This window comes from Prinia subflava, chromosome 4 (assembly GCF_021018805.1).
Source record: "Prinia subflava isolate CZ2003 ecotype Zambia chromosome 4, Cam_Psub_1.2, whole genome shotgun sequence".
NCBI classification, from domain to species: Eukaryota; Metazoa; Chordata; class Aves; order Passeriformes; family Cisticolidae; genus Prinia; species Prinia subflava.
In genome coordinates, this window is record NC_086250.1 from 1,835,764 (window position 1) to 1,862,491 (window position 26,728).

At 47.0% G+C, this 26,728-nt stretch overlaps 2 protein-coding genes and 1 long non-coding RNA gene across 3 annotated transcripts in view; 2 read left to right on the forward strand and 1 right to left on the reverse strand.

The window, feature by feature from the left end:
- The first annotated feature begins 1,892 nt into the window (after positions 1-1,892).
- Positions 1,893-10,801, forward strand: LOC134549515 (uncharacterized). The gene is made up of 3 exons (XR_010080122.1): positions 1,893-2,751; positions 7,562-7,621; positions 10,132-10,801. It is a non-coding gene; the product is annotated as an uncharacterized LOC134549515 (long non-coding RNA).
- On the reverse strand, positions 8,689-20,082 carry ATP6V1E1 (ATPase H+ transporting V1 subunit E1). The gene is made up of 9 exons (XM_063395112.1): positions 19,913-20,082; positions 16,456-16,521; positions 15,446-15,555; positions 14,910-14,976; positions 13,102-13,191; positions 11,270-11,338; positions 10,812-10,906; positions 9,887-9,974; positions 8,689-9,299 (listed from the first exon to the last, which is right to left on the reverse strand). Exons 1-9 carry the CDS (start codon positions 19,943-19,945, stop codon positions 9,237-9,239), a joined length of 681 nt encoding a protein of 226 aa, XP_063251182.1. The 5' UTR covers positions 19,946-20,082; the 3' UTR covers positions 8,689-9,236.
- Positions 20,083-21,321: 1,239 nt separating this feature from the next.
- Positions 21,322-26,728, forward strand: part of BCL2L13 (BCL2 like 13) — a 36,261-nt gene continuing 30,854 nt past the window's right edge. Inside the window, exons 1-2 of the mRNA XM_063395113.1 lie at positions 21,322-21,475; positions 26,469-26,639. Coding sequence (XP_063251183.1) covers positions 26,516-26,639 — 124 coding nt within the window. The 5' untranslated portion in view covers positions 21,322-21,475; positions 26,469-26,515. The remainder of the gene's footprint in view (positions 21,476-26,468; positions 26,640-26,728) is intronic.

A 26,728-nucleotide genomic window follows, 5' to 3' on the forward strand; every position in this document is an offset into this window, starting at 1 on the left:
CTGAGGACTTTGGCTCCTTGATCCTGGGGAGGGTGAAGGGCTGCTCTCTGTCACGTATCCCCTTCTTCCCCTCTCCCCTCCCCAGGGCCAGAGTTTGGGGTGGCAAGAGGAAGCTGTCCAATTTAGGAAGGGGAGGAATTTGGTCGCCCTATCAGTCCCAGGAAGTGTTTGGGTCAGAGGGGATTGGCACAAGGAGATTTTTCATCCTGGGGCTAAGCCGGCACAGAGTGGAGTCGGCACTAATTGGAACCAGTCCTGGGGAAGGGGCAGATGGAGAGTTGCTCCTTTTAGAGCTGCCTTGCAGCCGAGGCAAAGACAAAGCTTATCTGTGCTATAGGAAATTCCATGTCCTGATCTTGACAAGATGCTATCACGAGTGTAACAGGCAGTACCAAACAAAGCCATGTATCCCCTTATTTTGTCTACCTTTATATCTACTACTATCCACAATTCTTGATTGTTCTCTTTCCTTACTTCCATGGACTGGCAAAGCTACTTCCACCCCCCTGTACAAAGGGAGCTTTTTGAGCTCTGAGGCTTTAAATACTCTCTCTAGCCTCCTCCCTGAAAACAGGGATGCTTCCCAAACCCAGCGTTTTTCCAGACAAAAGCCATTTCAAAGAAACTTACTTTTTCATGTAGGCTTGAATGTGGGATGGATTTGATGAATCAGTAGGGACCAGTTTAGTGCCCAGTTTGGGTGTGGAAATAAATGGCAGCCACTCACCCCCGTGATGGGGCAGACCCTGGGGAAAGCTCTGATTTCAGGCAGGCTTTGGAGCTCTGATTTCAGACAGCTGGAAGATAATGCAGCTGTAATGGAGCTAAATGCAGCATTTTGGAAATGCCTAATGGTGAAGGAAGAACCGGAGTGTATTTGGCACGATCAGTGGTTTTTTGGGGGCGGGGGGGAGATGTGGGTTGGTTATGTGTATTTCTCTAAAAACAAAAGCATCTTGCAGGTAAGGTTCCCATCTTAAATTTTCCCGTCAGTCACCACACTTTAGCATGGGAGAGACTACCTCACACAGAAAGGCAGGACCAAGACATTTGGAATAGCTCAGGAAGACTCTGTTTTAGGCTAAAACAAATTATTTCTAATCGCAGAAATGTTCATTTACAGGTATTAGGAAAAATAAATGCACTCATAAGTTCAAAATGTTGATTTTGTTGTTGTTGTTGTTGTTGTTCCCACATTGAGATGTAAAATGCAACTTCTCCAAGCAGACAGGGATCTCTTGAAGGGTGGGAGCCTGCTGTATCTCCTCCAGCCCACAGAGCTGCAGTTTTTGCTTGGTGGAGAAGTCAGAGGCACAGGAGGGCAAAGCAAAGCCATTTTTCCTGGTGGGAATGTACCTGAACCCCTTGTTCCCAGCCATAAGCTCGGAGTGAGGTGCAGTGTTGGTACCTGGATATTTATACACTCACAAAACGAGTATAGTGCTGAAATAAAACTGAACTTGTTCTGGACCTTAACAAGAGCCCCCGAATGGGATTCCCGAGGGTCCTGTCTCTGCCCAGCAGCATTAACAGGAAGGTTTTGCCGGAGGAGAGGCCTGAGGGGAAGGGGCAGTGGCCGGGGTTTGCCGTGGGCTGGGGCAGCGTTCCAGGGCTGCCCCCTCCTCCTCTGTCAACCCCAGGAAGCCTCGAGTTCCCCGGCCACTTTTAAAAATTCCTTTCCCAAAGAGCCTGCCCGGGGTGGAGGGATCGTAAAAAGTTCACCCCCTCGCCACGAAATGCTCCAGCCCTTCCGGGGCCGGCGGGCAAAAGTTGTTAGCAATTTCCTGGGGCCGTGACCTTTGTTTTGGCCATGGCGGAGGAGGATTGCAATCCATCAGCGCCTCGGCTGGCCGGGGACAGGGCAGAGCAGACAGGGGGAGCCTTTCTGAGGGGCATGGGGCACAGGGACGTGGGTTTGTCCCTCAGGTTTGGTGAGGTGACAGGGCTGGGCAGACAAGGGGAGCCTTTCTGAGGGGCACGGGGCACAGGGATGTGGCTTTGCCCCTCAGGTTTGGTGAGGTGACAGGGCAGAGCAGACACGGGGAGCCTTTCTGAGGGGCATGGGGCACAGGGACGTGGGTTTGTCCCTCAGGTTTGGTGAGGTGACAGGGCTGGGCAGACAAGGGGAGCCTTTCTGAGGGGCACGGGGCACAGGGATGTGGGTTTGTCCCTCAGGTTTGGTGAGGTGACAGGGGGGGCAGCCTCGCTGCTGGCTCAGCTGGAAACTCAAACTTCCCGATTCTGTGGGGAGACGGACAGAGACAGTGCTGAAGGCAATCTTGCCTCCAATATTTTGCAGCTGTGTTAATTACCAAAGAGTAAGAACAGCCTGGCCCTCACGCTGTGGGTGTGATAAAGATGAGTTTGCTGGTGGAGAGGCAGGGGGGTCTGCTGGCCCTGCTGTGAGGAGGGGACAGGAGGGTGTGAGAGGGACAGGAAGGGTCAGATGTGTACAGGGGACAGACAGGGTTAGGTGGCCGTGCTGGGGACAGGAAGGGTCAGATGTTGTACAGGGGACAGACAGGGTTAGGTGGCCGTGCTGGGGACAGGAAGGGTCAGATGTTGTACAGGGACAGACAGGGTTAGGTGGCCGTGCTGGGGACAGGAAGGGTCAGATGTTGTACAGGGGACAGACAGGGTTAGGTGGCCGTGCTGGGGACAGGAAAGAGCAAGCCAGAACTGCAGAAGAAAGAGAAGGAGAGAAAGAGCCAGAGCTGTGTGGAGCTGCCCATGGGAGGCTGCAGAGAAAAGGTAAGAAAGATTTCTAGGTAACAAGGTGCTGATGCTTGAAGCTTCTGAGGTTTTATTGAAGCACTCTTGAGTGTTGTGGCCATCTTGACAACCACAGGATTCAGTGAGAGTAACTTCACTGTGTGGGCCACAAGAGAGATTTGAGTTTGCTTTCATCTTCTTTCCCGAGAGGGGCACTGAATTACAATTTGCTGCCTCAGTAGCCGGCTGCCTCAGCACCGTAATTCCCGCAGGAGCCTGGGCAAAATGGGAGATGCCAGCAGATTTACCACCTCCCATGTGCCAGCCCCTGTAGGGTCCTGGCTTTTCCAGGCTGCATGGGTTTTTGGAAGATCCCACAGGACTGTGTTTTGTTAGGAAAATCAGCAGCAAACTAGCACTCCCCCCTGGGAAATGGCTGGCTCCCACAGACACCTGCCTCTCTGCTCGAGTTCCCAGGGGGGCAGTTCATCCCTGGAGCATCCCTGGTGCTCCCCTGCACCCTGGTGTCCCCTTTGAAGGCATACCTGCATATGAAACAGATCTCCCCTGAGGAGATGCAGCCTGTGCATACCAGTCTGCTCTGCTTCCCTTGGCTGCCTGCCCCTGCCTCCCCCCCCTCTGATCTCTGCTTCCCTAGGGAAATGCATCCTGTGGCTCTTAAATACAGATTCCCCTGGGAAGTTCCTCTGTCAGTTATCCCCCTGATGGGGCCCTTGGAGAGCACCTAGGTGTTGGGGTCAGCAGGGAGGGTTGCAGTGTTTCACCTGTCCCCTTTGTAACACCCAGACTTTCCTTTCCAACCCAATCATTGCACGACAACCAGGGCAGCTTTTTTCCCAAGGAAGTAGCTGTGTGCTCGCTTCCAGGCACAGCAGAGCATGATATGGAGAAATGTGCTGCTTATTTCCTTGTTTGATGAGGCTCTGTTGAGCTCAAGGAGGAGAAGGGAAAGACCTTTTACACCTCAAACTGGGAACCTTAGGCTGTGTGAGGTAGCTCCTTGGACTGGGAGGCGCACAAGTCCCCCAGAAAGTCTGGAGAAGGCAAACCAGACCTCTCTGTAGGAATGACCCTCTGCTCCCATGTCAACTGCTGCTATGTTTGATAGCCTGTGTGCCTGAATGCCCACACCACTTCCCCTTGCATCTGTATTTTATCTGCCTGACTCACACCAAACCCCAACCTCTCTTTGTCTGCATGCACTTGAGTCAGCAGCGCTGGGGTTTGACATCCTCCCACACCTTGATCAATAGTGCAGAGGCTTTGTACACTGGGTGTTGACCCCAGACCTGTTGACATTTAGCATCTGCCACCACCAGAATGCTAAACACAGCCCTCCTTGTCATCCTGTGTCCCATGCCCCTCTCAGGGGCCATCCCATGCTGTCTGGGCTCAGAGCACCCATTCTCAGGCCTCCCTGAAATTAAATCCCCGAGGCCGCTCTCCTTTCCTTTCCCCAGGCCCTGCTTTAGCTGCTCTCCCTGCAGCTCAGCCACCCCTCCATGCCGTGCCTGCAGCCCCTCATGGCTCGGAGAGGTTGGAGGGCTAAAGCCGGGCACCAAAGCGCTTGCCCCGTGTGGGAACAGCAAGGAGCTGGAGCCGTGAGCTCGTGCCTTTTCAGCAGGGCTGGTGCTGCCTGGGTGCTTTGAGGGAGAGGCCATGGAACATGGGAACAGCATGAGGCTGTGGGTGTGCATGCCCCTCTCCCGGGCACGCCTGGCTCTGGGCTCTCCGATGCCCACGGAGCAGCTGTTCTGGGAGATCAAAGCGGCCGCGCTGCATCCTCCGTTCAGCGGTGTGCACACACCCCCTGCGCCTCCCAAGAGACTCGCAACGCTCTCTGTCTTCTCTCCAAGATATTCTCCTTCCCTTCCTTTGTTTGCTTTCCAAACTCCCGTTTCTTCTCTGGCACTCTGGGCGGTGCCAGCAGGGAAAGGCACCCTTTGCTCCCACTTATCGCATCCAGCACCGGGGGGTGAGCCAGGAATGCCTCACGGGTTTTCCACCCTGCTTCCCTGCCTCTGGCATTTGGTGCTTCTTGGGTGGGAGGCACAGGGACCTGTCACCCAGGGGTGCTTTGCAGCACCCCTGAACCTCCCATCCCCGATGGCTGGGTGTCACAGCTTCCTACAGTGACCAGGAAAACCCCTGGAGATGTCTGCCTTGGCTTCCTGCAAATTCCCCTCTTATCTCCTCATAATCCTGGGAGTGTTTCTCAGCCTCTGCTGAAGTCCTGAGACCCCTATGGATGCACTGGGTGTGACACAACACCTCCAGAATAGAGGTTACTACTATTCACCAGAAGGGAAAGAGTTTTTGGTGCCTCAGAGGTCTCCAAAATAAGGTGCATACAGAAGAAAACACTGTTGGGGTACAGGAGGAGTCTATAGTTAGACCATTAATAAATAAATAATATTTATTTTGTATTTATATAATACTTTTTAAATTTCTAGTTTTGTTATGCTTTATCATTTAATTAGTACAGCAGTACCTGCATGTAATTTATAAATCAACGTATTTATTTAGACATATGCCCCTAGTATATGTTTTTTACCAATATGGGTAATATGTTTTTTACTAAAAGGGCTGGCCTAAATTACCAGCCAAAAGGTTGAAATCAAAGCAAAGGGTGATGCCTGCATGCCAGAAACCCACTCAGCAGCACGGACACCTCTTTGTGGAGATAAAGCAGCCAAGCTTTGCTGAGCTCCAAGGGTTTGCCTCTCTCCTCTTTTTCCGCCTGACCTTCCAGTCACTGCTTGTAGCTGGTGCTCCATGGAAAAGGGAAGCACAGGATGAAAAAGGAATGGTTAGCACAGAGCAATAAAACCATTCAGATGCAAGGAGATTTGGTAGCAATATATTAAATGGGGAACAGGAAAAAAAAGCCAGATGGTTGATCCAATTTACTTTACAACTCCAGATGACTTCACAAGGGGTCACTTGGTGAAACTGAAAGGCAAATGCTTCAGCTTGGATGAAAGCAAACAGCTCGTGCCTGCCAACATAACATGGAGAGGAGACTGAGGAATGTCCTGCTGCAGAACAGCATTGACAGAGCTGGAGAACTAACATTTTTGAAGGTTTTTTAATAGGTTATCACCTCTAGCCTGCACTGCAGCTGTAGCCACTGTTATGCTGGGATTAACACTTCAAATGCCAGGATTTTGGAGCATGAGTGATGAACTGCCCATGTTCTTCATCAAGAATGGTTCCCCCACACAGAACAGCAGCACTTCCTGCCACACAGAGGTGGGATGTGGATGCCTTCGGTGTTAAAATTCTCATGTGCCCATTCCTAAACCTCAGCAGTTTTATTCCACAGAGCCCACCAGTGGTGGCAAGGACACCTGGCAAAGTCACCCAGGCAGCAGGTGAGAGGAGCCTCCCAATTCCTGTGCCCCAGCCCTGGCTAGTGATGCTAGCTAACACTTCAGAGTGTTTGGAGCTGAGAGCAGAAGCATGGAGCAACTGTCTGTGCTTGAACTGCTTTATTTGTGCATGTGGGGAAAACAACCATAACTCAATTTTTTAGACATCAGTAATTTTCTTGTGCTGCCACCCATGCTTTGGGATTAATTTATGGCATATTACTGCTGGTAGTGGAGCTCCTCCTTCCTTCTGCAGCCCTGTGAGGAGCAGCACCAGCCTTTCTCCAGAAGATGTTCTGAAAAGGTTTTGTCTGTGACCACCTGAGCAGAAGTGGCCTTTGCTGGGAGGGAGGGAGGATTTACAGTGGCACTGCAGGCAATGGTGCCAGGGGAGCGAGGCAGAGCCTGTGCACGTGTGGATGAAAGAAATTTTGCAAAAGATAACTGTGCCTCTAACACCAGGAACACTTCAGTGCCCCTCTCTCCCTTGCTAAGGCAGTTGTTCCCTCTCCTATCCCCTTCCAGCCTCGTGCCAAGGTGCTGCCTCTGTGTTTGGTGCCCTGGAGAGCTGCACAGCCCCAGGGTTTGCACAGGGGTGGGTCTGTGCAGCCCCTTGGTGTTCAGGCAGTGCAGGTGTGGGCCACAGGCTGACTGGGAAAAGGAGCTGATCCCCTGCAAAGCAAAAGGAAAAATGGCCTCTAGAAATGCTGGGGGGGACCACCCTTGATTGTTTCTTTGCAGTCTCTCCCAACAGATCAGCCTTGAACTACCTAAAATAACGTGGTAGCCTTGATTTCCATAGCTTTTGATTTCCAGCACATAACAAGGGCTGGGAAATGACATTTTTGGCTCATTGTCAGAATGATTTTAACCCGAGAATGCTCCTGTACAGATGTTTTTCTTGCTTTCTCTAAAGCAAAGCCAAAGGAACAGTATGGGATGCTCTGAATGAGATGCCTAGGAAGACAGATTTGGGATTTCCCAGCCAGCTCTACTTTGGCTGAGAGCAGCAGGAACTTCCCAGCCCTGGAAGGGCCTTCTTGTCACGGCCTGTTCCCTGCAAACACGTTTGAGAGGCAGGATGGGGCCCCCACCTGCCTCTCTGAGCTGCCTGTATCAAACAGCACACCCAGCCAAACCACGCTTAAGTCTGTCTGGGCTCTTGCTTAGGGCTAAACACCTTTTGCCAAGTTGCTTTGCTGCATTATCAAACCTTTGCTCCTCAGAGTAACAGCTCAGAGTTCACTTAACTAAAGAAATTTTTTTGCTTTGAATTTTCCCCTTGGGGTTGTTCACTTTTATTTCCAAATTTTTCTGTTCCTCCTTCACTGCACTCTGTTTGGAAATGATTAAATGAGAATTTTTCTTTTAACTTCCCCAAGTATTCCAGGCACAGACTGTCCTGTGTGTGCTACTGGGCTGTATAAGGTAGGAGCTGACACTTTTCTGTTTTGCAGGAGATGCACATTCTGCTTGCCAACATCAGCAGGTCAGCACAGGAGCGTGCAACAAGCAAGGTACCCTCCCTCTGCCAGCTTCTGGGTGTTTTCTTCCAGGCTTTCTCTCCTCTTGACACTTCCAGGGATCACTCATACAGCCTGATACACCCCTAGGGGTGAAAACTACCTTCTAAAACAGGGTTGTGATTCAGATGTGCAGGAACATTTCAAGTCCTCTGGTGACCACTTAGTGTCAAGCCTGCTCTTAAATTTTCCACTGCCAACTCTGCAGAAAAAGTGCAATATTATCCATTTCCCTGACTCCTTCATTATAAATATATGGTATTTATATTTATGGTATAAATACCATAACAACCATCTATGTGGAAAACAAGAGCTGGCACCTAAATGCAGCAGCAAAGAGCAGTAAAACCAAAAAGCCCAACCTTGCTAAATAATCTTATTTCCTAAGAGCAAATTTAAAGCGTTTCTTCCAGACACAGATTAAATAAGCTTAGAATCAGGGTTTTCTTAGCAGTCAATTTCCATTTGAGGGGAATGAGGCAGTAAGAAACTTATCTAGCATTTAGAGTCTACTTTTCGTGAGGGCACACTTGAGGGCCTCAGGTTAAAAACACTGCATAAAGCAGTGTTGCTGCAGCTTGGCAAGTGCTCTTCATGGCACAATGTAAAATTCCTACCATCCCTGATTCAGTGCCATACTCAGCGAAGATGATTTCATAACATATTTAAGTAGTAATTCATCACCTTCTATTTTTCACAAAAGAAATCTCAGAGCTGAGCATTAGGAAGAGTCAGGGTACAGTTTGGATCTCCTGCAAGGAAGCAACAAACCTGTGATGGGAAATGGATTGTGTTTATCTAAGTAGCACAGTTGTGTTTCTGTAGTTCTCTCCTGTGACAGAAGATAGAGGGAGCAAAACTACTGACCCATTTTTCAGGGAGAGTGATGCTCCAGAATCCTGGAGTCCTATTCAAAAACCTGGCCTACAATCCAACATTATTCCTTGCACTGGAATTCCAGCTTCACAGAACAGTTCATACACACAGCTCGAGGTAGGAACACAAACAATCCCACTTTTCAAAGGCTGCTGCCAATGCTCCAGAGAGAAGTGACAAAGAACTCCATACACACACGCATTTTTATTTTAATAAATAGAGTTTTACAAGCTCAGGCTTTTTTTTTTTAATCACATATACAGAACAGGAAATGCCTGACCAAGTAACATGAATTTAACTGCTAACCCTGGGAAGGAATACATGCCCTCTCTAACACTGAAGACCATAACTGAAAGGGGATTTGCCATCAGCAGCATAGTAATTTACTTCACAGATCAGACAACTTGAGAGAGATGTGGCCAGAGCATGAGAGTGACCCTAAATGGACCCCTTGTCTTTATAAAGTCACAAGAGTGTAAGGAAAGCCAGGAGCCCAAGTGCCTCCATTTCTAGTGCCACTTCTGGATGAATATGTATGTCTTCACATCCTTTGAGCAATGCATTCTAACCACAAGTAGAAAGGCTAAGCACAGCAGGTATGCAAAATTATTCGATTGAAGAACAGATACTGGATGACACAGTAATGTTAAATTTCAAGATTTTAAATTAGCAGATGCTTTTGCATCCCCTTCAGTATGGCAGTGGAACAGATCCCACCTTCTCTCATAGAGGTTTAGTCCAAAAACTTCCTGTTGGCATTAGCACCAAAGAGAGCCACTCTGATTTCTGGCATCATCTGTAGAGAAAGAGCATATCAGTTCTGTGAAATGGGCAATAAAACTGCTCTGTGTTCTTCCTGCAGGCACGGTGGGATAGTTAGGTTGGCTTCAAAATTCACAAGTCACTTCATCTGAGCTTTCTGAAGTCTTTTCTCTGATCACACATTGCCTGCTACTCTATAAACTGAAAGCACTGCCTGTACTGCAGCATAAGAAAGAGATGCCAGAGCTAGGGTTTTTTTGCACTTGGGAGTAATAGGGCTCAGCCAAAGTTTGTACTCAAGTTAGCTGCAGTAATTCAAGTTAGCCTCAGCATTTCAGCATCTTGACTGCAGTGCAGTCATAACCAAGGCTTTCAGTATCATAATTTATAGAGTTTTATGCTTAAGCTTAATTCAAATGGAATTCTGGGGAAAGCCATTTTTTTTTCTATACAAATAATAAGTAATTTGCTTCTTTTCATTCAAAAATAACTTCCTACTTGTCACTCCCAATAACATTTGATGCCATGCACTATTTTGACACTTTGGAAACACAAGGATTTCACTACAAGAACAAACTAGTTAATTGTATTTTGTTTACCTAGGTTGTTGCAGAAACTCACCTGCTGGGCTACAAGGTCCAGTCGACTTTCCAGGGTATTGGAAACTTTAATTTTACCATCACTGTTGTAGATTTCAACACCCCCAGCACTAAAATGGACAACAAAAAAAGAAATAATACAGTGAAATCCACGGGTCAGTCAGAATGTGGCAAACATATCCCAAATTAGCATTTCTGGGCAGGTCAGATACATGGCTGAGATTTCTCTTTTTTAAAAAAACAACCTTTTTGATCATGTCTTAATAGGAATGAGCACAAAGAGATCCAGTGAGGCAGCAGTGCAAAGCATCTTTGGAGTTACCAGAGACCACAGCTATGTGCAAGGATCCTCATCAGCAAGTTTTAAATGTAAATGGAGCTGTGCAATTTGTCCCTTCAAAGCAGCTTCAGACTCTGTGTTATTGAGACAGCTGTCACATTTTGGAAAGTGAGGAGAAGAGCTACAAGTATTGTTTGTGGGCCCATACAGAAAGGTGACAGAATAGACAGCTTTGTCTATGGTACCTCCATGATACCACGTGGAAATGGAGCCTTGCAGACAGAACAGACATAAACCACATCAAGTGATTATCCTGCAGCACTTCAAGACTCAGTTTGCATCATTTTGAGACAGAAAGCGTGGCTACATCCATATTCTCTCTCCTGAAAAGACCAGTGGTTCAGTTCCTGTGCAGTTATTCCCTACTCCAGTGCTGTGAGTCAGGCTGGAGACTGCACAAAACTTTTCCTCACATTTCTGATGGAGACAGTGCTTGTCTGGAGAAATCTGCAGAGTCTGTGTCTGATAAAGAAGTGGCAGTTCCACAAGAACAGCAGCAGCCACTTTGAGGACATTCCCTACTTAATTTTCTGACACTAATGTGAGCTGTGGCTTGAAAAGTTGCATTAAGTTAGTGCCCTGTACAAAACAATCCCATTTTCCTTACATATCTTCTGGCAGGAAGCTGTCCTGGTCAATATGAACATCCACATCCCTTTTAATGGCATTTTTGTAGATGGGAATGCTCTTCTGTACAGCAGTCTAGGACACAAGATAAACCTCCAGTTAGCACTGACAAATGCTGCTGCAGCACTCAGGTTTGATAACTCAATCACTTGTACTAATAAAATGAAGGGATTGAGGCCTTTTTTTTTTTTTTTAATTAAGAAAATGCATTTCAGTTTGGCTCTTCAGCCAAACCAGTTATTATTCTTAATACTGTAACCATCTCTAAAGTTTCCAAGATAATATCCAGGCAGGGAAATGATCCCCAGCTTTGGAAGCACACTGTAGCTGCAACAGAAGTGCAATAAGCAAAGCCTGTTTTTGTATCACCCCGAGAGGGGAGTCTGAACAGCAAATATCTGCAGTCAGGTCTCTGTCAAAATATTCCAGGTGTCTTACCTTAACCATGGGGAGATCCTGCTTCCTGCACCGAACAACTAATTTGGGCTCAAGCAGCTGGTAGAATCCCTGCAAGGAACAACCATTTCAGTTTCAGGAAGTCAACGTTTTCTTTGGCAGAATTATTTAACCCCAAGAAAGGAAAGAAGCTGATCAATTTGAAACCCAAGCCCCAACAATATCAGCCTCATTTATTTAGATCTTTGCTCACAAGTTCACCTCACGCAGATATTCTGAGAGGGCAGCACCAATATTTGGGGAAGAGCCCAAATATGGATGATGATTTTGGAACTCAAGTGGAACTAAACATATGGAATTTCAGGATTGTGTATGCCAGTTAATGTTCATGCACACATAAGGATCACTGCTGTCTAAGTAGACAGAGCATGCAGCCAAGATCTTGAAGACAAGCAGCAGTTTCAGATGCCTGTTCTAATAAATCCTGCCTTGCAGTTCCTGTGGTAATACCTGAGGCTAGAACAGAATAAAATTAGTTCCAGTTTGAAGGGATCAATGATGATCATCTGGTCCAGCTGTGAGCACAGATCCCTCACTGGATCTAACATAACAAACCAAGACAAGTGTGGCCAATTTGCAAGAACAAGAAAGGTTTGTCTGATGTACTGCAACACCAGAGCTGAGTGTGACAAAGAAACAACACCCAGCTGGAGGCACGAGCTGGTAGGAGACACTGCTGGGAAAACTCTGCCGTCCAAGTGTGACAGGAGAGCTCGTGGGTGGCTCCTGGAGTTCACAGCAACAGGACCAGTCTGTGCCAGAAGGAGGCACCAGAGCTCACAGGACAGACCTGGCCAACCTTTCTGGACTTTCAGCCATTCATTTGTGGGGCTTGAGGATGTTCTTCTGGGCAAGCAAAGCTCTGGTTTCCACTTTCTGTGCCTGCTTCTGTCACACTACAGTGTATTTGTCAAAGCTTATAAAGTCCAAAATGCTGAAAAGGTTTTTGAAGCGGGTATTGGCTGACTTGTGGGTTTGGAGAAACAGCCTCTGACAAAGGTGCATCTGCTCCAGCTGATCACTACAGGAGCTTAACGTGTGCACCCTAAAATGTGTGTATACACATCTGCAACTGTTCTTACAACGGACCTGCTGCTGGTGTACCAGGTTCTACACCTCAAAATTAAGCCACAACCTCTTCTGTTCAGAATCCAATACTCAAAGATACTGAAGTGATGTTTAAAACTCAAAAATCACCCAGCAGCATTTCATCCAGACTCCAGTACAACTGTAACTTTCAGAGGGCTGTTTCTTGCGGGGAGATAGACAGAGACGGTGCTGATGGCAATCTTGCCTCCAATATTCTGTAGCTGTGTTAATTAGCAAAGAGTGAGGACAGCCTGGCCCTCACACTGTGGGTGTGATAAAGATGAGTTTGCTGGTGGAGAGGCAGTGGGGTCTGCTGGCCCTGCTGTGAGGAGGGGACAGGAGGGTGTGAGAGGGACAGGAAGGGTCAGATGTGGTACAGGGGACAGACAGGGTTAGGTGGCCGTGCTGGGGACAGGAAGGGTCAGATGTTGTACAGGGACAGACAGGGTTAGGTGGCCATTCTGGGGACAGGAAGGAGCGAGCCAGAACTGCAGAAGGAAGAAGAAAGAGAGAAAGAGCCAGAGCTGTGTGGAGCTGCCCATGGGAGGCTACATGGAAAAGGATTGGAAGACTTCTAGATAACGAGGTGCTAATGCTTGAAGCTTCTGAAGTTTTATTGAAGCACTCTGAGTGTTGTGGCTGTCTCTACAATGAGAATTTCTGACAAAAGAAACTTAGGGGGCTAGGGCAGCAATGATCCATTTTTTTACAATTTAAATATTTACCTGTAGAACTAGTCCATCCAGCAGTGTCTGGTACCTGGCACTATCCTTCACCACCTTGGCAAGTCTCTGCTTGGCCTCATTCAGCAAATCCTACATTCAGAAGAAATCAGATCAGCAGAGCCCATCTGTTTGGCATTTGGTTTCATGCCTACCAACTTTCTGTACTTCTATTATAGCTCTCACACCCTGCCAACACGTAAATGTACACTCCAGCTGGTGTTCATCCAAGCTAGACCTCCATCTCTGTGCATGGTAAACTATCCCTGCCCAACACTTCCCTTCTTCCTGCCCTGGGCTGACCTCATTAGAACCTGACAATAATTCCTTTTGTGTGAAAAAGGGAGAGCTGAGGAGGAAAAGGATGATACTTGGAATGTTAGCTTCAATAAACTAGATGTGTAGTGAATAATTGTTCATGTAAAATCATACATTGTCCAAATAAATTTTTTTCAGCTTTTTGGTTGACCAAAGAAATCGAATCTATTTTTCCATGAAATAATATCCAGGTTAGGTATTCTTTAATTGCAAGTCAAAATTTAAAAGAGAGAGCTTATTTGTAATTTGAAGTAGCTCTCTTGATTATCTTTGCTCAGCAAATCATTGGATGGGATTGAATTTTTAAGAAAATTTTAAAGAGTCAACTCAAAGGTTCTAAAACTGAACCATCAGAAATGCTTCACATAAAGAAACTGAATTGGTATAAACCTTTTTTTTCCTGTCCTACCTCATGGTGTTTAGAAAAAAAATTGCACAGTAATACAATCAGAATGAGGATATAAAACTATCACAATTTACTGTCATGGTCAAACCTAGTTATTCTGTCCTCCCTAGAGTAACAGTGCATTTCTGGAACTGCTCATCTTTCTTCATGAAAAAAGCCAAAGATCTGATAAGGGAAGAAAGAGTGAGCAGCATGTGACTTTAAATGTCTTAAAATGAGGAAGAGTGTTTAGAATGACTCAGAAGCATGGGGTTGAGTCAGCAGATAAATGAGGAAGAGATTGCCCAGCAGAGACTACCACAACAGAGTTAGCCCTTGAGCAATTCACCTTCCTCCTCTCTGGGAATACAATCTAAAGTTTGAAACTCGTTTTAAAGAGTCAATAAACTGCTGATTTTCTTCTGCTAACACCTCTTTTTCATGGTAGTGTCAACCTGAATGTTTATCCCATCTTTTATTTTTAATTTCCACGGGCCTCTCAAGCTTTTCCAACAGCTCAACAGCCCCATCTAGCAGAAAATGGAACACCCAAACTATCTCTGAGAGAGTGGTGAGAGAGAAACACAGGAAACCCAAAGAGGCCTGAATACAGCCTGCTCTGAGGAATGATTGCTCGTCCTCTGTGTCAACACACACACTGCTCACCGACCACAGCAAGAAGAACTTTGAATTTACTATGGGCCACTGAAGGACACAAAAAAATCCCAGTTCGTGGTGTTTTAGGCCTCCTTGCTTATGCCATGCTGGGTTTTTCACATGAACATTGCTTCAGGCAAACAGAATTTCAAAGTTGTACTAACTGTGCAAGAGAGAGTCGCTGTTCTTTAAATAAACAAGCTATTGTGCAAATGACAGATACAACGCTGCCTGCAGTATTCCTGGCAGAGCAATGTATTTCCCTAAAAGAGCAGGTAATGGAAACTGTGGAAACAAGGAGATTAGCAAAGCTGGACTAAATCCTCAAGGCCTTTTCAGAGCAGCTTGGAGAGCCATTTTTTAATGCAAATGTCACTCAGTCAAAAATCGTGTTTTCCTTTTGCTAACATATGGTAGGAACAGAGAGTGTGTTTACTTCAGAGATACTCACTGCAATAAGGTCATCCCTCGCCTTGAGCACCTTCAGCCTTGCTTGATTCATCAGGTTGGACATTTGACTGCAAGTTGCAGGATAAACTTGAATCAATCCATCAGCCTTTGACAGAAGAACTGTAACATTTAACTGCAGGCTTTGCATTTAAAGGTAACAATTCTGCAACACTTAAAAATGAGGTCTGTTCACCTGTTTGGATCTGTTTCTGGATTTGCACAAAAGATTGAACTGCAGAACCCCTTTCTTGGTGAAGACCCAGCCAAACTAAACTCAACATGATCATTTGTCTCAGGGTCTCAGACCAGGACAGAGTTCTAGACATGACTACATAAAGAAATGTGAATGGTTCTTTCATCACACTAAGTTACACCATTGTAGCTCAGCTTTGATAATTTCTCCCCAGAAAAAAACCCAGAAACTCACAATTAGAACTAAATATGTTGTCTAGAATTTGCCTGTTTGCAAGGGAAGAAGAATTTTGTACAAAATTAACAACAAAATGTGAAGTCAGCTCTCTAGCCCAAGCAACTTACATTTTCTTTTGCTGTTCAATTTGCTTCTCCTTCTTTTCATAATACTCCATGATTTTCAGCCTCTGTGTCTGAACAAGGCGACCCTTCTCAATGTTGAATTCTTCTTCTGCCTACAGTAAAAATTAAACAACTGAAGTGGAAATTGATTCCTTGGGCTGAAAAAAACAGAACCAAAATGTAACACAGCACATTCACAGACAGGATAGGATGATACAATTTATGGTTCCATACAGAAACCCTCCACCTCTGTAAGTAATTCTTACACAAGGAGGGTGACAGCACAGCTGTTACTTTTTTCTTTTTTTTGTAGAGCTTCACCAGCCAGAATGTAAAAACACACGGATGATTCTCCTACTTATACATGAGAATCCAATCTCAACTTCTGAATTCTGTTTGCAGATCTTCAGGAATACCTGTTTTAGTACTGATTAAATATGTATGTAAATCTAAATGTTTAAGGGAGATTAAATATTATCAGCAACACATATGCTGAATCCAATACCAACAAGGCATTTCACTCGTGGTATAATGCAGATTGTTGGGGCTGAAAGGCACCATTAACCCCTCCTCAGCACACATCTATACTCTCTCACCAGGTTAATATTAAACCCAGTCTCTTGTGGCTTAACCTAAGTGAAGCATTCTGCAAGTAATTCAACTCATGCCTTAAATACTAATTCAGTGGAGGAAGGTTCTGCTCAATCCAGTTGAGTCACGTTACCACTCAGCTCTCCTGACTGCTTAAAAAAGGGGTGAACTTTGATACAGATATATTTATATTCAAGAACCACCAAAACATTGGCCAAAGCGAGCTCTGAGTCATTTTCATTTGTCAAAAGCTAAGAAATGCCGACTTTATTTGGTACAACATTTTTTGCTATGTAATAACTAAACAGAAATCAGTTGTAGCTTACAAAGGTATTCTAGTTCTCTCTGACTGCAACTTTCAAAGCAGGATGTGGGATGCACTTTTCCTTTTGCACTTACTGACAGTGAACTTCCATTTTTACCTTTGCATCTATTTCTTCAGCCTTTTCATTGGCTTCCTGCTCGATGAAAGCCATCATGTGCTTGATCTGTAACAAGAGAGAGGAAAGAAAGTATTTTCTGTAGGAAGTAGGTGTGTATATATATATATATCCTCATTTGTAGATACTCTGTATCCATTTACTAATTCATGTAATATTGTTTTGCAAGGAAATTTAATTGAGCATACACACTAAAGAGTCAGTGAATCTTGACATATATTACAAGAAAACTATTTTCCCCAATAATTCTATATAATGCTGTTTCACTAGCTGCCATTAGAAGAATGCATATCAGGTATGCAACTACAAAAAACCCCAAAACAAACCAACTAACCCAAAAGCAAATTTGTATAAATGTGAGTCTGGGTACTTTTGTTCTTCATTAATGAGACCAACTTTTTCACCCCTGGGTTTATTAAAAAAACCTCCCAAAAATCCTCACACAGCAAAACGGGTCTGTTTGTTGTGACATTTACACGAAACATAAAGATTAACGTGTATGGCATCTGAATGAACCTTGGCCTTCCACAGGTCAACAGTGAACAAAGCAACGTGCTGCTGACCACTCTGGTGATATTTGTCCAGCCAGAAGTTCCTTTGAACACCAGAGACACTGGTGAAAAACTGAAATGCATTCTGTAAAGGCTTACAAGGTGAGTTTGGAGGGGCTGAGGAAGGAGACAGCGGCAGCAATGCCCTGTGACCCAGACCACATCAAGAATGTCACGTGCTGCTTCAGAGCCCCACAGGAACCAAGAAGTTCTACTTGAAAAACGTTTCTGAAGCCACTTCAAAGCACTACAAAGTCCAGGTCCAGCAGCTGAAAGCCCAGGAAAGCAATCAGACCAAGTTCTGCTCATCCATCTCATGCCTTTCTGTGACCAGACCTCAGCTCAGATTCCTTTTGGGGCAGACTGGAGGGACTCATTCCCAACCCAGCTGCAGCTGGGATGATGAACAGACCCTTCCATGGCCAGATGGAGCAGACCATGAAAACTTCTGACTTTTGGCTTGCACTTAGCGATGAGACACATTCTGCAGAAAATCCAGTCTGAACGAACTCACACAAAAGGCTCTATTTATAGAATTTCATGTTAAAATTCATTGTTTTAGAGATTAGAAAGCTGCCAAGGTGAAAACCGAGCCAGTGTGCAGAGCAGCACTAAGACCATAGAGATGAAAAAACAGAAGTCAAGGGACAAGTGGAAGATTTTAAACACGTGTTAACACAGTGGAAGAAGTGAACAGTACCATCTACATCCTCAAAATCAAATCATCAAGTTTTCTTTTAATTCGTGTCTGCAAAGACTCTCAAGTCCTTGACTACCTACAGCACCAGCTTCCTACCCTGCATTTCAGAAAGGACAAGAGAGGCATTTAAAATAAGGATATTATTTTGCTGAGTAGCCTATTGTTGAAGAAGACTGAGAACTAAGCAGCAGCAGCCTTTATGTTACTGAGTCACTTCTTCCAGTGTGATCTGGTTTCTGAATTTTGGAAAAGCCCTTTTAACAGTTCTGGACATTCAGGAAACATCCTCTGTATAAGGAAAAGGAATGAGATGGAAGCAAGCTAATATGGAATCCACTTCTAGACTGGTAAGACTGAACAGTGTTACTTCCTTCAAAAGCTGCTGAAATCCCCTTTTGCTTTTTATAGAAATTAAGAGAGATCCAAAGTGAGATTTCACACCTATAAATAGGATTAGTTTTAATAACACTGACAAAAATGTACTTTGAAATGAGAGGCTTATTTTAAAGCAGTATTTCCTATAGAAAGGAAGGAGGGGTTTTCCCATCAGGAGCAGTGTGATTGTCCTTTCCAAGGGAAGTTCTGGATGGTAGATGGGCTTTAGAAGTGAATAGATGGAACAACATATTAAACACCTTTGGCAGAATAAAAAAGCAAGTCTGTCAGTGGGAAAAAGTCTCAATCAGAGATGATTTTCAAAGTGACGTTCATTGGGATGTGTGGTGGCAAGGAGTTAAGAGACCAGCTGGCAAATTCATGCCAGATTCATCCACATGCAGGAGTGTCAACGCATCAGCACTGCCCTTTCCAGTTACCAGGATCATCCTGGGCCCAGGAGTGTAAAGCACTGACAGGAATGCTGCAGATGTGAAATGCTGTTAGTATTACATGTTTAACACATCACCAGAGCCTGAACTAACCTGTGAAGTTCAGGTCCATTCTGGCTGAGCAAGACCACCCTAAGGTCAGCTTTATTTTTATTATCTTCATGGAAGAGGAAGGAAAAAAAGCCTTGAGCTTTGCAGATAAAAGGAATACAATGTAATGTTACAATTCTCCTTCTGGAGAAAGGCAACCTACCAATTTTACTTTCATTGTGATGCTTCCTTGCCAAGAGACTATGTTTACTGAATGAGAAAGTGAGACACAAGTACTTGTGATGCAGAGGACAAAGGGAACTGGCCCGATCCGCTCATCACCTGCAAGAAACTACCCAGAGCAGTGTAGACTGGATCCCCACAGCCTTTAACACCACACGCCATCTCCAACCCAGCTGAAAGCAGCTTTTTTAGCTTGAGGGGGTGTTTACTGTCAACAGGGACAGGGCGTCCTGTCTCTGGAGGAGTGTCCACAGCCAGACTTCAGGGCTGGAAGTTTCCACTGCAAGCCAACCCCACTCTGCTTAGGATGTAGACCTGAAAAGGGCATTGAGGAACGTGTGGCAGCCCACCCAAATGCTAAGGTACAGCTAACTGCAGGTAACACAGCTGCAAGCAAAAAAGGTGGGAAATCCTTAGGGAACCATAGAATCACTAAGGTTGGAAGGGACCTTCGGGATCACCCAGTCCAACCATCAATGTACCACTACCACTGTAACCTCTAAACCACTAAACAGTGCAGATCCAGACACCTCCTAAACACCTCCAGCGATGGTGACTCCATCACCTCCCTAGGCAACCTACCCCAATGCCTGACCACCCTAACAGTGACATTTTTTTTCTAATATCTGATGTGAATCTCCTCTATCTCAACTTAAGGCCACTTTCTCTGGTTCTCCCACTGCAGGCACAGAAGAAGCGACTGGCCCTCACCTCTAAACATCTGCCACAGCAGCATGTAAATACACAGTACGGGTCTTAGGCTGTGCATTCACCTGCCCTGGGGTGCAGATAGCACACAGCCTGCTCATGAACCGTCTCATTACAATCTGAATAACGTGTCACCAAAATGCTTCACGGAAGTTCCCCGGTGGGGCCCATCCAGCCCGGCAGGGGAAAAATCGCCTTGTCCGGAGACTCCTCTTTCCTAGCCAGGATCCTTCCCCTCCGCCCATCCTCCTTTCCCAGAGGAGCGCCCCGGCAGTGCAGCAGACCCGGGCCCCAGCGCTGCGCCGCGGGCCCCGGCGCGGTCAGCCCCGCTCCCCACGGCCCTTCGGGGGCTCCGCTCGGGCCGGGGCCCGCGGCCCTACCTGCTTCTGCACGTCGGCATCGCTGAGCGCCATGGCGGCGGTGGCGGTGACAGTGGCGGTGACAGTGGCGGTGACAGTGGCGGCGGTGGCGGTGGCAGCCGCAGGCCCGACCAGACGCGCCCGGTGCCGTCGGTGGCCGCGAGCGGAATCAGATCCGGTTCGTGTCACCGCCAGGGCGGGGCCGCCGCACGCCCCGCCCACCGCGCCTCCGGGCCTATAGGGGAACGCACAATGTGTGACGTCACGCCGCCATATATGGCGCGGCGGGTGTCGCGTCACTGTCACTGCGAGAGCGGAGCCAGTTCAGAGCAGGGCTGCAGCGAGTGAAACCTGCAGCAAACACAAACGAAACACGGGGACGAGCTCGCCTGTGAGGCCCTAAAGGAGCTTCGTGCTGGCAGTGCCCTGGGCTCCCCATGGCGGGGAAGCAGAAGGATGCAGGAAACAGCTGGACAAGGGGAGGGGAAGGGCGGCCTTGCAGGTGTTCTGTCACTGCTGCCAATCTTTTCTTTATCGCAAAATTTAGAAAAAATTCATAATCTATAATAGTGTTCATTAGTTCTATTGGACAAGAGGCTTCCATTTCCATTCTGTAGGAACATTTCTTGGAAAAAAGAGAACCACTCCAAATCAGTGTCAAATGCGGGATTTGTCACATTCATGCTTCTTCATGATTTATTTCCATTTCCTTAATTTTTTCCGTGCTTTTTATTTCTTTTCCGTGTGAAAAGCCTTATTAAAAAACTGTGTGTGTAACTTTGATGTCTTTTCATATTGCTGTTATAATGCTGGAAATCAGCTTGTACTTTGGATCTGGAAAATGCTTTACTATTACTTCAGACACCATGTAATATTAAAATCAAGCTTTAATAGAAATAATAAAGAAGAAATAATATGTAATAGTAAATGATAATGATGTCTATTATTGTAAAATAAATAATACTGAATAAAACAGCAAATACAGTTGGAATTATATCCAGACTCTCTTTCTTTTCCGTGTGCCCCCTGCCTTTCGGGTGGGTTCGGTTTGGCACTCCGACCCACCTAACCCACACCTGTAGCCGCGTGAGCTGGAGGTCAGGGCCGCGGGAACTGAACTGCCAAGGGTTCCTTTTCCCCCGAATGCATGCGGAAATGGCAGAGGATGGCAGAGGACGGCAGAGGATGGCAGAGGATGGCAGACCATGGCAGACACCCTTCTGCCCACGTTTCCTCCCGGTGACTGACTCCCTGCGCCCACCGGGAGCCCCTCCCGCCCCACCGGGCCGGTCACGTGACGCAGACCAAGGCCCCGCCCCCGGGCCCCGCCCCTCAGGCCCCGCCCCCTCGGGCGCGAGCCGTGACGCGCGGCACGCGCCGCGCCCCGCGCGCTCCTGCCCCCGCCCCCTCCATCATGGCGGCGGCGGCGGCAAATTAGGGCAGAGCCCGCGCACCGGCCGAGCGCGCGAGCGCGCGCGCGCTCCCACCCCCCCCTCCCCACACCGCCCCCGGCGGGAGCGACCCGGGAGCTGCGGCCGCTCCTCCGCCTCCTCCACCTCCAGCTCCTCCCCGCGGCGCCCGCAGGTGAGGAACGGGCGTGGGAGCGGGCGGGCTGGCTGCTTATTTATTTCTTTACCTACATGTCTATCTGCGTTTACTTATTAATTTCAGGGTGGGGGGGGGAGCGGGTACCGGCGGCCCCGCGCGCTCCCGTCCCCCTCCCGCGCGCGCACCCCGTCCGTGAGGGGCGGGGGGGGGGAGCCGGGCGCGCGCGTTTCGGCGGGGGCGCGGCGGGGACAGGCGCGCCCCCTGGCGGCCGGTGCCGCTCCCGCCCCCGCCGCGGCCGCCGCATCCCCGGGGCACCCCCGGAGCACCCCCGGAGCCGGCGGGCAGCGCTGGCGAAGGGGCCGCGCCAGGCCTCGGTGGGCGGCGGAGAGCTGGCGGCTCCCCCGCTGCAGGGGCCGCGGCAGCGCGCAGGCTGCGAGTCCCGCACGGCCCCGGCGGTGACTCATCCCGACGCCGTGCCCGCCCGCCCGGGTATAAATATCTCATTCATCGCCGTAGTAACTGAGGGGTTCACGCTGCGCTCCCGCCGGCGGCTCCGGCGCCGCTGAAACTTGGAACGGCTTTTTGCGGATTCTCAAACCCAAATAGGCGCGTTAAGACAAAAAAGTGAGTGGAAGCTCGTTAATAAAAGCTGTGTTTCTCGTAATTTAATGTTGTGAGATGGTTTGAAGCTGCAAAGGATTGAGGATCTTTGTAATGGATAGCGCATGCAGCTTTTGTTTTTCTTGCTAGAAAAGAAATCACACCGTTTGCCTAGAATGCTCACTTAATTGCATTTCTGTCAAAGGTCAGCTGCAACCACTGTCCAGATAAAGAACAATTATGTTTTCCAGTATTTCTATCCATTAAGTGCCACCCGAGGATCAGTAGTGGCTGCGGTATTGATTCATTTCCAGTAGGAACTGACATGTTTGAACTGAGTAGTTCTCAGTTTATTTTAAACAATCTCTTAGTCATACCCTCGTACACAGTTGGAAAAGTACTCAGGAGAATTTATCTCCCAAGTTGATCACCACTGGGTGCTTTGGATAGCCCTGCCTATTACGGGAAGTGTTTCCAGAGACAAATTGCTGCAAGGTTTAACTAGTCCGCACATGCACGTCTCACCCAAAATCCCCACACAAGCCTTCTGTAAGGCTGCAGAGTGCCCGAATATTTTCCATCTTGCTGATACAGGGTGTGGCTTTGCAGACCTGTGGCTCCTTGAAATTCGGTACGTTTTGTAAAAAGTACCACATAAACCTGAGGCTGTAGATGCAGCCGAGCTGAAAGTGGCTGCCTGTTGCAGAGATTGATGGCAGGAAGGCGACCCAAACCGTGAGCGTATCGGCCTAAAAATGATTTGAGCTGCAGCGCTGCTGTCTCTGTGTTGTCTCTGTGCCTGTCCGTGCTCTCAGGGTGATTGGGTTTGTGGCTGGTGAGTGAGGCCTGTGACCCATGCTCCAGCTGGGGAATGCATCCAGCTCTGGGGAGACTCCGTTTGGGAGTGGAAGCTGAGGTTTGGAAAAAGCTGTGACAGTGCTGATGTTTCTGAAATCCGTCGATCGCCTGTTTTGTTTATGAAACCTGCTGAACTGCTCTGGGCAGTGGAGCAGTGATGTTGCATTTTGGGGTTTGAGTGACGTGCAGTAAACACATCTTGATGCACAGGAGGGTTTTACAGATGGGCACTGAAACGCAGCCCGGCCTCATCGCTTGGGATTATATTCGCTGTATTCATTGGTAGGCTTGTGCTGCCCATTATCCAATTTATAACTCTGCCGTGGATTAGGACGTGACAGATGGGGAAATGTCAGTCCTACTGCAACTCCTGCTCTCAGGTCGCTTGAGCAGCTCAGCCCACATGAAACAAGTGACAGCAGGGCCGGAGGAGTGACAGGCTAAGTAAGCTTCAATAGGTAGAGCCTTCCATCCCCCAAGGGTGCAGGAACTGGAAAAGGTGAATGGTTTTGTAGGGAGTAATTGGTAGTAATGTTGATCTCTGTAGCTTTTTCAGTATAGTATTTCTTCAGGGAACCTGTTGAACCAGAGGCAACCGTCTTGCCCTGGCTTTTAGACTTAGGGAGTCTGTGTTAACGCCTTATTTTCTCTGCTCCACTGCATCTCCTGTACAAGCTTATCCTCTTAAACACTTTCTGGACTCTCTTCCATTTTGCTCCTTTAGCAGAGAGCTCTCTTTCCTCTGATCTGGTCTCTCAAGCTGTGTGTCCTTTTTCAATCCTGCTCATTCCTGAAAAATGGCCTTTTCTGAGATATTTACAGTATCTGAGTCAATATTTCTGTGTTTTTCTTTGTAAACAAAACCAGTCATTCGCGATCCAAACCGAGTCATTCAGTTACTGTGCTGTAGGCTTCTCCCAAAGGAGGCCAGTGATTCCAAAGTGCATTTCCACTCATGACATTCTTTTATGCAAATTTGTAGATTTCTTCCATTCATGTTCCTGAATCTACCTTCTCATTTCAGTATTAAACTGCCTCTCAAAATATATCCACCAAGGTAATATTTTTTGATCATTCTTTCCCCAGGGAAACATTAGCCACTATTTAAATATGCAGTGGTCTGATTCTCTCTCTCTCTGGTTTTTTCTTCCCCTCCTCCCCTCAGAAGTGCTGAGCCAAGCACGCTGTAATTTTTGTGAATTAGGCCTCCCTGTTGCACTGTACTGCTTTGGATATCATGCTTGTTTTGATCAACTTTTTAAATTCCCTTTTCTGCATTGATTCAGAATTATATTTTGAAGAACAATCTCTGTTATATATTCAGACTTGTTCTTTGGTCCACAGTTTCTGGATGTCTCTGGACCATCTGTCAGGCTGATTTTTTTCAGGAGAGATCAGCTCGGGTTGTCTGGAAGGGCTCCCATTCACTGTGTAGGCATTGCGAGAAGCATTTTGATTTCAGGGCCGTGGATCTCTGCTGAACAAACCAGAACTAAAATGTGCCAGGGAGTTTTTGCTTTTTTGGTGTACGGCACCTTTCACACCTGGTGATGTGAACATGTGAGGTGGTGACTGCGTGTGTGGGTGTGGTCTGAGGAGCAGATCTATTGTTAAAGGATCCCAAAGCCTTCAGAGCAGTTCTTTTTTCCCAGATCCTCTTGCTCTATGAAACTCTCAGTTATGGAAGAGGCTCAAGGGTGTTGTGCAAAAGCTGTGGTTCTTCTCTGCTGTGATTTCTTGGGTTTCTGAAGCAGGATGTGCTGCCTGTGGAGCACTTAGGGATGGAAGAGGTGGCACAGATGAAGTGTTGACTCCAAGTTTATTGTTTCCTTTGTATATAATTCACTACTTTGGTTCAAGCTGTAGCAAAGACACAATCAAACCCTTGTGGTAAAGGGTTTCAGGCCATGTATTTTCAAATACATGGAGCAAGAGGCAGGGCTGCCATAGTATGGTCTTCATGAGAGAGCCCTTTTCTGTTTTCAGTGCTGAATGAGTTTCGGAAACTAGAGTTTTTAAAGAGAACGGGCAGCCAATTTTACACCAGTTCTTTTCATTTTTCAGCTTTTAGTTTGGTAGTAAAGTTTTCTTTGCCAGGCTACCTACTGCCACAGCAACCAAGCCACAGCACAGTTGTAGTTCTGTTTATCCCCAGTAACCAGTGTACAGCTGCTGTTAATCTGAATTCCTTCTCAGGAAGGAGGGATTACAAGTTAGCCCAGACATCTTGAATAGCTAGACAGGCAAGTGCTTTTCTTTTGCTTTCTCGGTTTATTATTATTATTTTTAATCTTGAGGCTTCATTTGCAGATTGTTCTTTGCTTTTGGAACCTGGATCTTTCTTTTAGTCCCAAGACATTTCCAGTGCAATCCATACCTCTCCTGAGATGGTCCAGTTTCTCTTCCCTGATAGCATTTCACTCATTCTGACTGCTTTGAACTTGATAAAAAATTTTATCCTAAGTGTAATTGCAGTCTCACATTACTAAATTATCTGGCTCTTTCAGTGCCTGTTCAGTAGCTGTTCTGTAGCACAAACTTTCTTGTGTGCCTTTTGTTTAGACACCCTTTCTGATGGCCAGGAATGGGCTACTGCTTGTTTGGGAACGACTCTCCAAAGTCTTAGAGAACTTAATTTGAAGAGTTTGTCAGAAACTTCTGGATAGTATTACTTGATCCATTAATTTGACAGCGTGTTGGAAGTAGTTATCCAGACTTTGCCAAACAAAAAGAGCTAAAACATGTTGATTAATCTCAAACATCCTTTTAATTTGTTGCATGCCTTTTCCCCACTTCCATGTGACTGAGATTTTACTTTTTACCGTGTTGTTTTTAATTTCTCTCTACCTTAGTTTTTCCTGCAGGTCTTATTTGGATATTGGAAAAAATCAACAAAATAATTAGAGTGAAACAGGGAGGAGTTCTTTGGCCAGATGTTGCTGTTAGGTGTGGATTTCTGGTTTATACTTAATAATGTGTGGGTGAGAAATCCAGGACAAACAACCATCTGTTCTTCCAATCCCTACAATGCATGTGGAATTTACTCTGCTGACCATATGTTTTCCATTGCTGTTGGAACAGTAAAATGAATTTGAGGCAACTGTGGTCACTTTTTCTGCATTACAATTTTGGAGCATCACAGTAGCAAATCTGAGAAAGCAGAGAAAATATTCATGGGAGGCTTTGGGACAGAGAGACTCCTCGGCACCTTTTTACCACGTGTTGTGGTTCAGGAAGTGTTCAGAATCAGTCAAAACATGAGCACGTGTGGTTTTGTGTGTGGTTGAGATGGGAGGTGTTGTGGGCAGTGGTGAGGAGCTGCTGCTTTGGCTTCCATGGGAGCGTGAGCCAGGCAGGAGTGAGAAATGGCACCGCTGGCAGCAGGCAGGGCGCCGCACCGGGCCGCAGTCGGGTTCAATCTGCACGGTTCTCATTAAAATAAGAATGCATAGGATATCAGGGCAAAAACCTGCATATTGCTTCAGGATTGTTACATAATTCCTTGTTACGTGCGGGTTCGTGACCTGTTGCTATAAACCAACAAACAGAACCCTTCGCTCTTCCCTGACAGCCTTCCCGGGCTCCCAGAGCGCAGCCGGCGCCAGCACCGCCAACCCCATGGCGTCCGCTACTGCCGTGCCTGTAGGATTCCACTATGAAACCAAATACGTCGTGCTCACCTACCTGGGCCTGGCAGCACAGGAGAAGCCGCAGCAGCACCCTCCTCCTCCTCCAGCTCAAGGTAATATTTGCATATTCATCTCCAGCCATTTACACGTGCAGCTGTGTTTGCAGTCAGCTCTTCGGGTGTTTCTGCGGGGCGTGAGCCTG